The sequence below is a fragment of the Rhinichthys klamathensis genome, unplaced genomic scaffold (genome assembly GCF_029890125.1).
Source record: "Rhinichthys klamathensis goyatoka isolate OS25496 unplaced genomic scaffold, OSU_Roscu_1.1 h1tg000186l_1, whole genome shotgun sequence".
Lineage (NCBI taxonomy): Eukaryota > Metazoa > Chordata > Actinopteri > Cypriniformes > Leuciscidae > Rhinichthys > Rhinichthys klamathensis.
In genome coordinates, this window is record NW_026606714.1 from 1,726,537 (window position 1) to 1,744,811 (window position 18,275).

The 18,275-nt window shown below is 40.8% G+C and overlaps 1 protein-coding gene across 2 annotated transcripts; it reads right to left on the reverse strand.

Moving 5' to 3' along the window:
* Positions 1-9,797: 9,797 nt before the first annotated feature.
* spata4 (spermatogenesis associated 4) lies at positions 9,798-17,992 on the reverse strand. Of its 2 annotated transcripts, none has more exons than XM_056261851.1 (6): positions 17,799-17,992; positions 17,353-17,482; positions 17,074-17,159; positions 16,564-16,784; positions 16,281-16,433; positions 9,798-9,970 (listed from the first exon to the last, which is right to left on the reverse strand). In XM_056261851.1, the coding sequence occupies exons 1-5, from the start codon at positions 17,897-17,899 to the stop codon at positions 16,321-16,323; spliced, it is 651 nt and encodes a 216-aa protein (XP_056117826.1). In that variant the 5' UTR covers positions 17,900-17,992; the 3' UTR covers positions 9,798-9,970; positions 16,281-16,320. The 2 variants fall into 2 exon arrangements, with proteins under 2 accessions (XP_056117826.1, XP_056117825.1); XM_056261850.1 differs by having other exon boundaries at positions 17,074-17,192.
* Between the last annotated feature and the right edge of the window lie 283 nt (positions 17,993-18,275).

The window sequence follows — 18,275 nt, forward strand, 5'->3', positions numbered from 1 at the left end:
GTTTTTTCAACCCTGTTCCTGGAGGCACATTAACAGTACACGTTTTAGAACTCTTTCTAATCAAACACATCTGATTCAACTCATCAGCTCAATGGCGGAGACTCCAAGACATCACATGGATGGATCAGATAAGGGAGACATCCAAAATGTTGCCTTTAGGCATTAATTGTTAAAAAAGCTGTTAAAAATCTTCTTTTGTCAATTCCAAAATCTACTTGTACTTCTAATTTAATGATAGCAAATAAAATATCTAATATACAGTGACGCTATATATTACATTTTATAATTATTATACATACATTACGGTTCAAAAGTTTAAGATTTTTTTGATACAGCAAAAATAGCAATATTGTGAACTATTTCTACAATTGAAAATATCTGTTTTATATTTGTAAATGTAATTTATTCCTGTGATGTCAAAGCTGAATTTTCATCATCATTACTTCTGTCACGAACGCCGGTGAAGATTCCCTTGTCGGCCACCGGAGGTCTCACTCTCCTGAATACTAACGGTAGCTTTGAACTACACTTCCCAAGAACCCACATACAGGGACTGATTACTGCACACCTGATCTTCATAACCAGACTATTTAAACCCTGCTTGTTCATACACACATTGCGAAGTCTTGTTTGCCCCGGCTGCATTTCTGAGCGTTATCCTATCATTGTATCTTCTGTCTGTGTTTTGACCCTACCTTGGATTACCGACTACGACTCTTCTCTGCCTGCCATTGATCTCTGTTTCACTCGGACCTTCACTCCTGTTGTTAGCTGCCAGCCCTGAACCACTGCCTGTTTTGACCACGTTTGATGTCCTGTCTCTTATATTGTTGTTAGCCTTGGTATTTCGACCCACGCCTGTTTGTACACTGAGCCTGCTATATTTAAATAAACTGCACATGGATCCTACTCAGCCTGCGTCTGTGTTACAGAAGACTTCGCCACCTACAGATCCAGCAGTTCTCATGCATCTGACCAGCGAGCTTTCTGCCCAAGCGACTCAACTGGCTGCTCACCATCAACAACTAAGTTGACTCACCACTATGACTGAGGAGTTGGTGAAAGCTGTACAGAGTCTCCATCAACCCGCTCCTACACCCACTGCTCCAGCGCCTCAACCAAGTCAGGTACCGATTGAAATACCTCACAGCACACTATCTGCTAATCCACGTTTAGCCTTTCCAGAGAAGTTTGATGGCGTCCCAACCAAATGTAAAGGCTTCCTTATGCAGTGTTCCATCTTCCTGGCTCAGCAACCTTCATTATACTCAACGGATAACAGTAAGATTTCATTGGTGTGCTCTTTGCTCACGGGAAAGGCACTGGAGTGGGCAACAGCGGTCTGGGACAACCATGGACTTGAGCGCACCACTTACGCTAACTTTATTCAACGTTTACGAGAAGTGTTTGAACATGCTGAAGAAGGAAGGAATCCTGGGGAACAACTACTTGCACTTCGTCAGGGAAGAGATACCGCAGCTGAATTTGCTCTGATGTTTCGCACTCTCGCTGCGCAAACTGTGTGGGTAGACGATACATTAAAACTGTTGTTCCGCCAGGGATTAAACTCTGACTTGCAGTCAGAACTTGCATGTCGTGATGAAGACAGAACCCTGGATCAATTCATTGACCTGGCTATTCGCATTGACAACCTTATTCGCTCTCGGAGATCTAACCGACCTACATGTTCTTTCAGCCAAATGAGTCAACCTAGTGACCACACTGAACCCATGCAAATCGGGCGAACTCATCTTTCCACAGAGGAACGTGAACGCCGCATCAGAAACCACCTTTGCCTATACTGTGGCCAAGCAGGACATCTGAGAGCTGATTGCCCGACTCGACCCCCCCAGACACACAACCGCAGGGTGAGTTTGCTGATTTCTGCCATAAAAACCAATACTTGTATGGAATTACCAGTTAAATTAACCTGTCAGTCTGAAACGATCACCACTCAGGCTTTACTAGACTCTGGGGCAGCAGGCAATTTTATTGATGAAGGTCTAGCCCGACAGTATAAGATACCACTAACCCTTTGCAAATCTCCTTTGGCAGTGGCCGCACTAGATGGGCGCCCCCTGGGGACTGGCCATGTACAGTACACCACCACTGACCTGAATCTACAAGTGGGAGCGCTACACACTGAAACAACACGCCTCTTCGTCATTCACTCTCCACACAACCCAACCATCCTTGGTTTACTCTGGCTGCAGGACCACAATCCACAAATTTCCTGGCGTGAGAAACCGATCATACGTTGGGATCCCAACTGCTACTCCAAATGTCTGAAGCCAACCACCTTGATACCGGTAAAGACTACTTTCACGACTCAAGAGCTCAACACAGCACCACAGGTACCCCCTGAGTATGTTGACTTGATGGAGGTGTTCAGCAAAACTAAAGCCTCACAACTTCCCCCACATCGACCTAGTGACTGTGCCATCGAACTATTATCTGATACCACACCCCCTAGAGGTAAAATCTTTCCACTATCCGAACCTGAAGCTAACACGATGAAATCATACATTGAAGAAGAACTGGCTAAGGGTTTCATTCGACCATCCACTTCACCAGCAGCAGCGGGATTCTTTTTTGTGGGAAAGAAGGATGGGGGTCCCGGTCCCTGCATTGATTATCGTGGTCTTAATGATATAACAGTCAAATTCAGATATCCATTGCCTCTGGTTCCGGCAGCCTTAGAACAACTAAGAACTGCCAAAGTTTACACTAAGCTCGATCTACGCTCCGCCTACAACCTCATACGCATTCGAGAAGGGGACGAATGGAAAACTGCGTTCTCCACCAGCAGCGGGCACTACGAATATCTTGTTATGCCGTTCGGGCTGTCCAATAGTCCATCCGTGTTCCAATCTTTCATCAATGACATATTCAGAGACATGCTAAACCAGTGCCTAATCGTATATATTGATGATATTTTGATCTACTCAGACACCATGGAGGAACACATCAAGCAGGTCCGGGCAGTCTTGCAGCGTCTCATCAACCACCAACTGTATGCCAAGGCAGAAAAGTGTGAGTTCCATCAATCCTCAATTTCCTTCCTTGGTTACATCATCAGTCCTGAAGGTGTCTATGGATGAGGGAAAGGTACGAGCGGTTCTAAATTGGCCTCAACCAACTACAGTAAAGGAACTACAAAGATTCTTGGGATTTGCCAACTTTTACAGAAGATTTATCAGAAATTTCAGCTCAGTCGCCGCTCCGCTCAATGCTATGGTAAAAGGGGGGGAATCACCAAGCTTCGCTGGGCTACTGATGCCATTCAAGTCTTCAATGAACTAAAGAATCGGTTTACCTCTGCTCCCATTCTGCATCATCCTGACCCCAACGTACCTTTCGTGGTGGAGGTTGACGCATCCAACACTGGCATTGGAGCCGTCCTCTCTCAACGCCAAGGTAATCCACCCAAACTCTTTCCATGTGCCTATTACTCCAGAAAACTCTCCTCAGCTGAACAGAATTATGATGTGGGCAATCGTGAATTATTAGCGATGAAAGCAGCACTTGAAGAATGGAGACACTGGCTGGAGGGGGCTAGACATTCCTTTCTGGTATTAACAGATCATCGCAACCTGGAATACCTACGCTCCGCCAAAAGACTAAACCCCAGACAGGCCAGATGGGCCCTGTTCTTCACTCGATTCAACTTTTCAATCACCTATCATCCAGGATCAAAGAACATCAAAGCCGACTCACTATCCCGCCAAATATGACGCCACCCCTCAAGATCCCTCTCCAGACCCCATCATCTCACCTTCTCTAATCCTAGCTCCAGTCCAGTGGGACATCATGTCCGAAATCACTCAGGCTCACGCACAGAACCCACCACCTCCTGAATGCCCGCTCAACCGAACCTTTGTTCCCCTAGGACTACGAGAAAAGGTAATCCACTGGGTGCACTCCTCCACAACCTCTGGCCACCCAGGCATCACTACCACAGTTAGACTATTAAGAAACCGATTCTGGTGGGAGACTTTACAGACAGACACCAGCACGTTCGTGAATTCTTGTCACACCTGCGCTGCAGCAAAGACCTCCAGACAACTACCAGCAGGACTACTACAACCCCTACCCATCCCACAACGACCATGGTCCCACATCGCTATTGACTTCGTCACCGATCTACCAGTCTCTCAGGGTAACACCACCATACTAACGGTCATTGATCGTTTCTCCAAGGCTTGTCGACTAATACCACTGTCTAAGCTCCCATCAGCCTTCGAAAACCGCAGAACACCTCTTCCACTTTGTATTCCGCTATTATGGTCTTCTTGAAGACATTGTCTCCGACAGAGGTCCCCAGTTCACATCAAGGTTTTGGACGGCCTTCTTTCAATTACTTAATGTCAATGTAAGTCTCACTTCAGGTTACCACCCTCAATCTAATGGACAAACGGAACGACTAAACCAAGAGCTCACCAAATTCCTCCGAATGTATTGTCAGCAGAACCAATCCGACTGGAGCCGCTTTCTTCCCTGGGCAGAATATGCACAGAACTCAATTCTCAAACCCTCCACAAAATTAACACCTTTTCAGTGCGTTCTGGGGTTCCAACCCCCACTGTTTCCATGGTCCGGTGAGCCGTCCGAAGTACCTGCTGTCAACGACTGGTTTCAACGAAGTGAGGCTGTTTGGAACCAAGCGCATGTCCACCTACAACGTGCCATAAACAGGGGTAAGGAGCAAGCTGACCGCCATCGTCGCCCCAGTCCCAACTACACTCCTGGACAGTGGGTGTGGCTTTCAACCCGAGACCTCTGTCTGCGATTCCCTGCAAGAAACTCAGTCCCAGGTATGTGGGTCCTTTCAAAATTGAGACAAATCAATTCTGTGTCATACCGCCTTGAATTACCAGCCACTTATCTTATTTCTCCTACTTTCCATGGTTCTCTACTGAAACCTGCCGGTGGTCCGAGGGTGGAGGAGGAAGGCGGTGACTCAGGCCCCCCACCCATGATCGTGGATGGCGAGGAGGCATTTCAAGTGCGAGATTTGCTAGATTCCAGACGTCGGGGACGCCAGATCCAATATCTGGTAGACTGGGAGGGGTACGGTCCGGAGGAGAGGTCCTGGGTCAATGCGGATGATATCCTCGACCCCAATCTCATAGTTGAATTTCATAGGACCCACCCGGAGAGGCCGGCCCCACGACCTCGAGGAAGACCCCGACGTCGGATGTGCTCTCGCTTCAGGAGCCGCTCGCAGGGGGGGGGCTCTGTCACGAACGCCGGTGAAGATTCCCCTGTCGGCCACCGGAGGTCTCACTCTCCTGAATACTAACGGTAGCTTTGAACTACACTTCCCAAGAACCCACATACAGGGACTGATTACTGCACACCTGATCTTCATAACCAGACTATTTAAACCCTGCTTGTTCATACACACATTGCGAAGTCTTGTTTGCCCCGGCTGCATTTCTGAGCGTTATCCTATCATTGTATCTTCTGTCTGTGTTTTGACCCTGCCTTGGATTACCGACTACGACTCTTCTCTGCCTGCCATTGATCTCTGTTTCACTCGGACCTTCACTCCTGTTGTTAGCTGCCAGCCCTGAACCACTGCCTGTTTTGACCACGTTTGATGTCCTGTCTCTTATATTGTTGTTAGCCTTGGTATTTCGACCCACGCCTGTTTGTACACTGAGCCTGCTATATTTAAATAAACTGCACATGGATCCTACTCAGCCTGCGTCTGTGTTACAACTTCAGTCTTCAGTGTCACATGATCCTTCTAATACTGATTTGATGCTCAAAAAACATTTATTATTATCATCAATGTAAAAAAAAACTGCTTTTCTTAAAATATAGAATATTATTAAATTACACATAAATGATATACATAATTTATACTATTTAATACATTCTAGAATTTAATTATAGCACATGAAATGTACTGATATGACTTTATCAGGAATTAACAGAAGAAAAAAATTATCTCCAATGTGATTGCCACGTCATCGAGTCTATGCCGGCACAAACACAGCCACACCCTGGTCCCTGATGATGCTGCTTTTCTGGGAAGGTGGTGGGAGAGAGACGTTGGCTCTCGCCGCCAAGTGTGTGTTGTTCGTATGTGCATGTGTTCATGTGTGATGCTCAGGCAATGAGTATGGGGTGGGTTTTACAGGGGAAAACCAAAAGTTAATGAGCGATACTTTAACACCCAATCCCCTTCTGGCTAATCATGTTCATGTCTGGATTAAACACATGAATCCGAACCCCCCTCTTCTAACTCTCAAATACATGCATCCTCCCTATTTTGCACTGCAGGCCCAGATGAAAAAACACACAACAGATGGCTAAGATGGCCTCTACAAGGGCATCTAGCCGTCTACATGCAGTTAGTTGGCACTGGACAGCATCACACAAAATGTGTTCCAGTGTGCGTTTATTCTGAAATGCTTGCAGTGAGCGCCACCATCTCCCGCAAGATTGTATAGCTCTAGCTGACTTGTTACCATAGAAACCTACTTTAGATATCGCCTGTTTAAGAGGCAGCGCATACACACATACATGTACGCACAGAGCACACTATGTGCAGAGAGCACAGAACATCATGTTTTATATGTAAGTTAATGCAAAATAAACCTTGACAGGGCTCTCCTTTGCTTCCCATCAGGGTCTAGTATCACCCTGAAGGGGTTTAGTGTATGATAACACCTGGATTAATATACACAGCTAAATAAATAAAGACATATAGTGCAAACTATTACATTATCTTACTTGCAGATTATCATAAGGATTTAGCTACAAATCCATTAAAACAGAAAAAAAAAAAAAAAAACAGTGCAACAATATTAATAATCCAATCCAAGATATAGTACCATTCAAAGGTTTGGGGTCATTCAGATTTTATTTTTAATTAAATACGATTTAAAGAAAGAACACTTTTATTTGGCAAGGATGCATTAAATTGATCAAAAGTGACAGTAAAGACTTACATTGTTACAAAAAAAAATCAAAATTCAAAATGAATGCTGTTCTTTTGAACTCTTTGTTCATCGAAGAATCCTGAAAAAAATGACTCAAGATTTCCACAAAAATATTAAGCAATACAACTATTAGTAATTAATAATAAGAATATTAAGAATAATTAATAATAAGAAATGTTTCTTGAGCAGCAAATCAGCATAATAGAATGATTTCTGAAGGATCATGTGACGCTGAAGACTGGAGTAATGGTGCTGAAAATTCCGCTTTGACATCAGGAATAAATTGAATTTTTAAATATTTCTATGCTTCGGTGAGCATAAGAGACTTCTTTCTAAAACATCTATTTTAAGTTTAACTGGAGACTCCTAAGCTTCTAGCCATCCTTTAAAGGGTTTAGCTAACTATAAAATGAATACAGATGTTCTCAGAGGTCATTTTTAAAACAATACGTGGCCATATAGAGTGGTGCCGGGACAATGTATTTGTTGGCCAAAACCCAGAAATGAATTCGTATTTTAGCACTTCCGGTTTCATTGACCTGAAGTCAATGGGTTTTTGAATGGGTTTTTAGTTAAATGCTTGAAGAAAAAAAAGGTGTGTGGTGAACAAGCTCAAGATTTTCCATGTTTTTTTCAATGTCTTGTTTTATCAGTGTCTAAATGGGACTAGAGGTTGTCGGGAACATTAAACGTCTTCAGCCGAACAGGTAAACTCATCTACACACAAGTCCGCTTTCACAGCCTCGTTGTGCTTATAATTGCGCTCTTGCAAACTATTATAACTCGAACTTTAAGGAAAATTGTTTTTTAACAAAGACTGAAAGAGTTGTCAGAAGCTTAGTGTTGGTGACGTAAGTAGTTCTCCACTCTATTGAGTCACATGATGGCACAGATGACAAGAGACAGCAGCGTGATATGTGAGATATGAAAGTAGCACCGGCACAATGAAAGTTGCCTGGGAAAACAGTCAGTTTATTAAACAAAAAGACTGAATTCTGCAATGTACTAGAATGAAGCATTTGAAAGAGCTGTTTAACATATAATATAGATGTAATGCATATATGCAAATGGCGCTGGGTTATTGTCCTAAAGGAATATTTCAACCAGATTTAAACATTTTGTCGTCATTTATTCACCCTCATGTTGTTCCAGCCCTGACTTTATTTCTTCTGTGGAACATAAAAGATATTTTAACATTGGACTCCATTAAAATACACTGAAACATGTTTCATAGAAGAAAGAAAGTGATACATGTTTAGAATGACATCAGAGTGCGAAAATGACAACAGAAATGTTAGGTCACTAAAACAAATCATAATTTAATAGATACATATTCTTTTCCTACTTTCATTTCCTGTTATTGTTGACCATCAATGAGAGCGGAGACTGATTTCAATAACATTAAATGACTGCATATTCAGGGTCATACCATTCACACAAAGCCTATTATTTGGTTTTTAAATGCCCATACCAGACATAAAACAACATGGGGAGGAGGGTGAGAAAAACAGAGCGAGCGTGAGAGAGACGAGGTGGTCTAAAAAGTTCATTTCTGGGCACATTCATGAAAAGCAGTATGCTCGCTTCAGATATCCATGGCAACCTTATGCTATGAATTGAGTCTAAAAGATGCATGGTAACACGACAGATACACTCTTTATGTTTGACAGCGGTAGCGACCGTGTGAGAATGAAAGAGACTGTGTGACACTATGTGTTTGTGTGTGTACAAGGGGGAGAGAAACAGAGGGGGTAAACAGGCACCCGGGCAACTTGCCTAAAACCTGCCTGTCTCACGGTGGGTTTGCTAAATGAAGGTCTAATTTGCAGTGGGCCTTGGGTGAAGCGGGGAAGAGAACATGCTGCGACTTTCAAAGAAAACAGAACCCTCTCAATACAGAGATAACAGAGATGCAACAACGGGCCTGAGAGCTGCTGGGGTTAAACAATAAATGCTGAATTTATGCTTTTCCAAAGAGACAATCAAACCTCATGCTTGCTTAATTGCCATTTTATGATACTAGCTCCAGACAGCGTGCTCAAATGATGTTATAAACCTATACGATTTAGTTTTCTTCTATGGAACACCAAAGAAGATTTCAAGGAAAATGGCCAGACTGCTCTTTTTCATAGAGCAAGAGAATACCCAACCCTTCAAAGCACCAAAGACAAAAACCATAAATGGACAATAAGGAAGAAAAAAAGTTCATACCACTTATGTGCTATATTATTGTTTCCTGTTGCTCACTGTTATTACTCATGGAGAATAAACATAGAAACATCACATAAGGAGGAAGAGGAAAAGAATTGTTCATAAACTTTGTTGGTTCAAATATCATGATATATTGGGTCTGAATTAGCAAGAGCATGAATAAGATATATGGATGAAAGCAGACTGAGTGAATAATTTCAATTCCACTCTGTTCCTTTTAATTTGGCTTTACAAGACCATATGAAAAATGTATGCAGACTTGTATGGTCCTTTCTGGAGCAGCTGCGGTTACCGATTTCAGTACATACAATATATATATATATATTTACATATTATACTACTTTTGCCTTCTACAGAAGAAAAAAATATATTTATGAATCAATGAAATAAAAAAAGTTTTGTTTGAACTATTCCTTTAACAAATTAATGAACATCAGTTCTTCTGAAAAGTTTGAAGCACTGAATATTTATGAGTAAATCACAATGGATTTGTTGACCCGTATGGTGAAGCTATTCCAATGTAGAAAATTCAAATCCAATAGCAAACTGAACAAGCCTTTAGAACCGGATAAACTTTTTTTTTTGATGTGTTCTGTTCAAGCATTGACAACAAAAGCAGCATGCATAGTGATGTGTATGCTTCTTAGACTTTCTTTTATTGTGGGAATGAATCTTGTGCTCAGATATATAGGGCCTCATTTTGAATGTACTTTGAAGACCTTCATTGGACATCTACCTTAAACAGTCTCATTATTTGCCTCCAATATCGGCAAAGCATTTGCTTCTGAATCCAGACGCCACTGAACCTGCACAAAAACACAAACATTCCCTTAATACAATACAGATAAATGCAACAACAACAACAAAAAAAACTCTGCTGCCCAACACTGATCTCAAATGTACAGTATTATTTATGCACTGTTATAGTATTTATTAATCAGCTGTTATTTTTTCGTTGTGTGCTTTTATCATGTATATTATTTACTTTAATTTTTTTATATATGTGACCGATCACAAAACCAGTCACAAGTAGCACGGGTATATTTGTGGCAATTAGCCAACAATACATTGTATGGGTCAAAAAGATGAATTTTTCTTTTATGCCAAAAATCATTAGGATATTAAGTAAAAATCATATTCCATGAAGATATTTAGTAAATTTCCTACCGTAAATATATAAAACATTTATTTTTGTGAGTGAATGAAGCACAATCGCAAACATAAATGTAGAACTTTAAAGGCGATTTTCTCAATGTTTCGATTTTTTGGCATCCTCAGATTCCAGATTTTCAAATAGTTTTATCTCGGCCAAATATTGTCCTATCCTAACCAAGCTTATTTATTCAGCTTTCAGATGATGTATAAATCTTAATTTCAAAAAATTTACCCATGTGTCTCCATAGAAATGTTTTAAACCATTAGAGACTAACTGTTCAACAGAGAAGCTATTTTATTTAAGTAGTGCGATAACATCGACACTCTTGTAAGAAATTGTAGTCTGCCTCGCCCTCGACCCAGGTTCCACTCCAAAAGAGATGAAGGAAGTGAAGTCATATTGTTTCTTCACCATTTGGGTTGATCACATCCTGAGCAAATGGTAGTCAATTGTAGAATGGGAATGGGTGTGGGACACAGAGAACCTTCTCAGACAATGTCTCAACTTCATTAACATACAGAACACATTAACAGCTGTTACAACAAGAGCAACTTCATTTACATTAAGAGTGGTAAACTGTAACAGGATAAAAGGTTTAAGATTTGGATGTTCTGGGTTCATTCTGACGCCGGTAAACCCAAGGTGCTTTGTTCGTGTACCTTGCCACTGCTATGCTGTAATAAACTTCATTTTTGACATCTTCGACATCCACATTATTATTTCTTACACTCTCTACAGCATCAAATGTTCTCACACAATATTTCAGTAATCATTCCTGTATTTTGAAACTGCCTGTTTTAAATCATAACTAGTGCAAATGAATGACTCTTTTGAGTCCTTTCATTTCAATTAATCAAACGGGTAAGCAAAATGGTCTGAGATATTTTGCCATGTACAGTAGTTTGTAGCATAACTAGATACTTTCTCTAAAGGGTAGAACTCAGATCATCTTAGTTCATTTGTAGTAGTTAGTAGCTTTGCTAGCTAAAAAATTTTAATAGCTTACCCAACACTGCTTGTGACTCTGCTCTGTAAAAAAACAAAACACGAAAAACAACATGGTTTGTTTAAATTAAGTATTTAGAGCAGGGCTGCATCCGAAACAGCATACTTCCCTACTATACAGTAGGCTAAAAACAGTATGTGACAAAAGCAGTATGTCCAAATTCACAGTACTCATAAAAGAGTAGCAACCCTCTACAGTAAGACTGTTAAGTTAGCACTTTTAAACATCCGCTCACTTAAAAATAAATCACTTCTAGTCAATGACTTAATAACCACATACAACCTGGATTTTATGCTTCTAAATGAAACCTGGCTAGAAGACAGCTGCAGTGCAACCGTCCTCAATGAAACAGCCCCTCCTAACTTTACTTTTATGAGTGTCTGCAGAGCTGTAAGGAGAGGTGGAGGAGTAGCTGCTCTTTTTAAGGATGTCTATCAATGTAAGCAAACATCATTTGGTAACTACCCGTCTTTTGAATATCTCGGTATTGTTTTAAAAGGTGCCCCACGCATTTTACTTATCATTATTTACAGGCCTCCAAAATACTCTCCAGCCTTTGCTGAGGACTTTACAGAACTGTTATCAACAATTTCCTCAGAGTTCGACTGTTTTGCTATTGCTGGAGATTTTAACATTCACATAGATAATGATACAAATATGGCAAAAGAAATCAAAACTGTTTTAAAAACTTTTGACCTGATTCAGCATGTACACGGACCGACACACACTCGTGGACACACTCTAGATTTACTTATCAGTAAGGGTCTAAACATTTCATCGATTGTTATTAAGGATGTAGCACTGTCTGATCATTTCTGTATTTTCTTTGATATATTGATCTCTCCTGCCATTGAAGCTAGATCTGTGTCTGTCAAGAAGAGATGCATAAATGAGAACACTAGTGTACTATTTATGAAGGCTATATCTTCAACACCAAGCATATCTGCTGACTCTGTTGATTTTCTCCTTGATTGTTTTAACTCAAAAGTTAAAAGTGTAATTGATGATATTGCTCCTGTGAAAGTCAGGAAGAGTGGTAGACAAAAAGCACCTTGGAGAAACTCAACAGCTGTGCAAAATATGAAAAGACAATGCAGAAAAACAGAGCGCATGTGGCGGAAGACAAAACTTGTAGTCCATTATAACATCTACAAAGACACCATCCATGCTTTTAATATGGAACTAGGCAAAGCTAGACAGACTTTCTTCTCAAATATTATAAACAGCAACTTAAACAACACACGCACTCTTTTTGCTACTGTAGAGAGACTGACAAACCCCCCAAGCCAGATTCCCAGTGAAATGCTTTCAGACAGCAAGTGCAGGGAGTTTGCTTTTTTCTTCTCTGAGAAAATCAATAATATCAGAAAGGTGATCAGCACATCATTGAGCCGCACTGGGGTCAGACAGATCAGACCACAACCGCAGAAAGTAGCTACTATGTCTGATTTTGAAGAAATTGATGGCAAAATTTTAGAAGAAACCGTACAGCACCTTAAAACATCAACCTGCGCCCTTGACGCACTTCCCACATCTTTCTTCAAAAGTGTGTTAAACTGTTTAGAAGCAGATCTCCTAGAAATGGTAAATGCCTCACTTCTCTCTGGGAATTTTCCAAACTCCCTGAAAACTGCAGTTGTCAAGCCCCTCCTGAAAAAGATCAATCTGGATAAGACCATATTAAGCAACTATAGACCGATCTCAAATCTTCCTTTCATAGGGAAGATCATTGAAAAAGTTGTCTTCAATCAGGTGAACAAATTCTTAAGCTTGAATGGATACTTTGACAATTTTCAATCTGGTTTCAGATCGCATCACAGCACAGAGACAGCGCTCATAAAGATAATAAATGATATTCGCTTAAATACTGATACAGGGAAATTATCAGTGCTGGTACTACTCGACCTCAGTGCTGCATTTGACACTGTCGATCACGACATACTTCTTGACAGGCTGGAAAACTGGGTGGGGCTTTCTGGGATAGTCCTAAAATGGTTCAGGTCATACTTAGAAGGGAGAGGTTATTATGTGAGTATAGGAGACCATAAGTCTGAGTGGACGTCCATGACATGCGGAGTCCCTCAAGGCTCAATTCTTGCACCACTCCTGTTCAACCTGTACATGCTCCCAATGAGCCAAATAATGAGAAAGAACAAAATCTCTTACCACAGCTATGCAGACGACACACAGCTCTACTTATCCCTATCGCCTAACGATTACAGCCCCATTGACTCCCTGTGCCAATGCATTGATGAAGTAAACAGTTGGATGTGCCAAAACTTTCTTCAGTTAAACAAAGACAAAACTGAAGTCATTGCGTTTGGAAACAAAGATGAAGTTCTCAAGGTGAATGCATACCTTGACGCTAGGGGTCTAACAACTAAAAATCAAGTCAGGAATCTTGGTGTGTCTCTAGAGTCAGACCTTAGTTTCAGTAGTCATGTCAAATCAATAACTAAATCAGCATACTATCATCTGAAAAATATTGCAAGAATTAGATGCTTTGTTTCCAGTCAAGACTTAGAGAAACTTGTGCATGCTTTCATCACCAGCAGGGTGGATTACTGTAATGGACTCCTCACTGGCCTTCCTAAAAAGACCATAAGACAGTTGCAGCTCATACAGAACGCTGCTGCCAGGCTTCTGAGCAGAACCAGAAAATATGAACACATCACACCAGTCCTCAGGTCTTTACACTGGCTCCCAGTTACATTTAGGATTGATTTTAAAGTATTATTACTGGTATATAAATCATTTAATGGCCTAGGACCTAAATACATTGCAGATATGCTCACTGAATATAAACCCAACAGATCACTCAGATCATTAGGATCACATCAGCTAGAAATACCAAGGGTTCACTCTAAGCAAGGAGAGTCTGCTTTTAGCTACTATGCCAGCCGCAGCTGGAACCAGCTTCCAGAGGAGATCAGATGTGCTCCTACAGTAGTCACATTCAAATCCAGACTCAAAACACATCTGTTTAGCTATGCATTTACTGAATGAGCACTTTGCCACTGTGTCCGACTGTTTGTACTGTATTTTATTTAATTTTTTATTCTAAACTGTTTTAATTATTCTTATTTCTTTTGATTATTTTAATCTCTTTATTCTTAACTGTTTTAATTATTCCTATTTCTTTTGATTTTTCTATGTAAAGCACCTTGAATTACCATTGTGTATGAAATGTGCTATATAAATAAACTTGCCTTGCCTTGCCTACAATGAAAGTAATTCACTAGCATATGCGACTACATTTTAGGCGACTAAATAAGGTCTATCTATCACTAGCCCTTAGCTAATGAATTGTTAGACTTCACTCGCCAGTGTTTGTGTTTGAGTTAGAAGTATCACAGTTTAGCACAGATATATTTTCACTCACCTTCACCCTGACTGAGCGCTTGAGACTTTCACTATTGCAATTCAACTCAATGGATGTGCACTTTATGCAGTGTACAGTATTTGATGCACCTTAAACTGAAGTGTGAAGGCGCCAGACTTGCCGTCGCTAAGAGCACCGTTTCTCTCACACGCAAAGAGAGAAAGAGTCTTACATTCCATGTAGAATTGACACGCTACATGTAAATTATATTCTTTGCTGTATATTCCTGTCAAAACAGAGTTTATTTGGAATTATTCAGCCTTTAATAAGAGGCAAATGTTCAGCAAATCAGTTCTAGTGAAAGCAGACAACATGATTAATATTCATTCACCCAGCAGCTCATCAGACCTTAGCTTGTTTTATATTGTTATTAGTAGTAGAATTTTATCAGTTGATTGTTTTGGTTTTTTACAGAAACACTGAATGACCAACATCAAGCATCACCAGCCCTAAGTTCTATTAAAATGACAAATATGCATTTTCATTCATACGTGGTTACTTCTTCCGGTGAGGTTCTGAAGTGTGAACCGATGGACACTTTACTATCAGAGGATTTGTGAATGACAGTGAAGCGACACAACTGACGCTGGGAGATCACATGATAATGACAACATGGCGCATGTAGTATGTCTGGATTACATTCATACTACACTCATTCATACTATTTAGGACATACATTTTTAGGGGTTGTGGAGTAATTTACCTCAAAATCAGTACCTACTCAAGATAGTATGCAATTTCGGACACAGCAAATGGTTCCTCAAATCTTGCCCTGGAGGGCCAACCCTGATCAAACACACCTGAGCAAACTAATCAAGGTCTTCAGGATCACTAGAAAAATCACAGGCTGTGTCCGAAATCACCCCCCTACCCTTAAATAGGGAAGAAGTCTGCTGTGGAGTTCGCTTCAGTGCGGGCTCTGACAAAGTGCGAATCGAGGGCGCATATCGACCGCAAAGGGGATCTGAAGGCAACCCTTCTGAAACCTTAAATGACAAATGGGACACCCTACGGTCTCAAGGACTTAACAGACACGCTGCGCGGCAGCCATTGTCCACAAGAACGTAAGTGCATAAGTGTACCATTTGGGACAGGGCCATACACTCAACGGCTAGAGAAAACCCATAATGCACTGTAAGGGTCGTGCTGAATGAATTCCCGTGTCTGACCTGAAGATGGCGCCCACCGCTGAATCATCCATTTTCCAAACCGCTGGTCCAATGTGACTACAGTGTGATATCATACAGGTATAATTTTCTTTTTAGTTGATTATTAAATTCTTTGATTAAGGTTTATAAATGCTAGTTTTTATGAAAGAGTTCAAGATAAATCTTTTCATCTTATTACTGGAGCTGCCAGTTTGCTTAGTTTCAAATGATTATTTGTTTTTCATTCGCTCCTTCAAGTGGACTATATTAGTGGAGTAATGTAGGGAATAGTGAATGAGGGTATAGGGGGCGATTGCGAACACAGCCACAGGTAGGTGAGCTTTCAGAGTTTGAGCTAAACTCTGTAGGGCAGTGGCCCATCAGGACCGGATTTAAGGAACCCTGATTAAGACTTTTGGCTTACGTATATCTCATCCTTCTGTTGGGAATCCAGGGCCAGGCACTTAACAAGCTGCTTGACTGGTGTTCATCAGCAGGTTTGGCTCGCTCTTGTGGGCTAACAGTGGAGACAATCTGACAGCCTGTTCTCCAAGAGTGGGCTTAACATCGAATCGTTCTATCAAGAAGTACAAAGAAAATTCCATGTACTGTTTACTGAAAATATGACATGAACTATACAATAACACATCCTTTCACATGACACACATCTTGAGGCAAACAGAAATGAGTCAACGAGTGTTACTCACTTGGGTCTTGGGTTCTCTCCTCTTTTCTCTGTTCTATGTGCCTGTGTATGATTGCAAGGACCTTGCACTGGTTGATGATGATGTTTGGTTCAGCTATAACCTCACTGAGTCTCAAGTTGCTCTTTATGGCCACTGAGGCTGTGGAACGAGCCACCATGGGCAACTGGTCTTGGTAAGCCTTGTCTGTGAAGCCTTGCTCCACCTTCTGTATGGTTTGGATCCTACAGGAAGCATAAGACAAGCCAAATGAAGACAAGGTGTGACATTAATTAGTCATTCATTAGCCTTTGAAGCATATGTGACTCATTACGAAATCATGGCTGCAAGCCAATTCGCATATTTATATTACACACTTAAAACATGTATTTTTATCCATCACAAATGGATTATATCATGAGAAGTTGGCTTTATATACCAGAATTGAGAAAAACAAAATGTGAGTTTTCAACAACAATGGCAAAAATGGCTATCATTTGATATTCTGATGAGAAAGTAAATAGGAAATCTCACCTTCTGTTGGTCAGAATGCTGTAAATCTCCTGCACAAGAAGCTCTGCAGCTCCAGGTTTACAGTGGATTGTGCCATCTATGATCTCCTTCATCAGACTGATGTTTTGCTTCACAAGAAACTTTAAACAACCAAAGAGGCTAGATCTTTATTAAACTGGAATATTTTAAGGGGAAAAAATGCCAATGCATAATAGACATATAAAAAAACATGAATACAATTTAAATTAACATTTATTTTCATGTCATTTGGTGATCATTTCTGCAGGGTTTAAAACTCACTTTCTCAATCTGGGACCAGTTTGATTGTTTGGTAGCCAAGGAAGTTCCATTGTCATAGGAGTGCATATGAAAATCCTCTGGGAAATACCAGGAACATATTTCTGCCACTAGGTATCCGTTGGAAAAGTCTCTTTGGTCAAAAAAGAGAGCAAGGCACGTGTATACCACATTTCATCCTTAATGGGAATTCATATTTGTTTATTTTTTATTCAAATTTGTCCTTTCATAAACCAAGTGTTTAATACCATTAGTTCAAAAAGTAGCCGGAAGTTGACTAAACAGCGAAATAGAACTGACATGATGAGTTACACTTGATTAGAAATCTAAACTAACAAGCGATATGCCATATTTAAGATTTTATTTGCAGATACATTGAGATCCACTAAATTGTTCAAGCTTGTGCGACTGCAGAGACGCTAACTTATCATCTTCTCAAACGTACTCACCTGCGCACGTTTTTTGGAAAAAACGTTAAATCAAGACTTTGCAGCCATTTCAAAACCTCTCGTGGTATACCGGCCTTCTTAGGCGACTGTGAATAGGCCATTTCTAAGTAAGGTTAACGACGACAGAAATGATTAGTTTGTTTGACGAAGAGAACAACCCCCTACGGTTTCATTGTTTACAGTTGCATGGAAACAAGCCCAAGGAGGACACGCACTGAAGTTGATGTGCTGCCCCCTGCTGGCAGATCATATGATTGATCTATGACCTTATTCACAGCAGCGCCATCTTTGATTTTTAACGGGCTGTGAGGGATAGACTGCTGCGTCTCAATTCGCCTACTTATACTACGCCTTAAAAGTATGTACTCTTTTTGAGAAGGAAAAGTACTTACTTTTAAGTGTGTAGCAGAAGAGTAGACAAGCTTTGGGACATTACTATCACGTCATACAATTTCGTCTTTAACGGTTGCTCTCTGT

What these genes read in the sequence shown, in the direction of transcription:
- spata4 (XM_056261850.1), bottom strand. Translation starts at nt 17,899, where the DNA reads ATGGCCTATTCACAGTCGCCTAAGAAGGCCGGTATACCACGAGAGGTT. An exon ending in TTTCCAAAAAACGTGCGCAG is followed by an intron (nt 17,483 to 17,798) that starts GTGAGTACGTTT and finishes TTTTGACCAAAG; the next exon opens with AGACTTTTCCAACGGATACC. An exon ending in ACTGGTCCCAGATTGAGAAA is followed by an intron (nt 17,193 to 17,352) that starts GTGAGTTTTAAA and finishes GGTTGTTTAAAG; the next exon opens with TTTCTTGTGAAGCAAAACAT.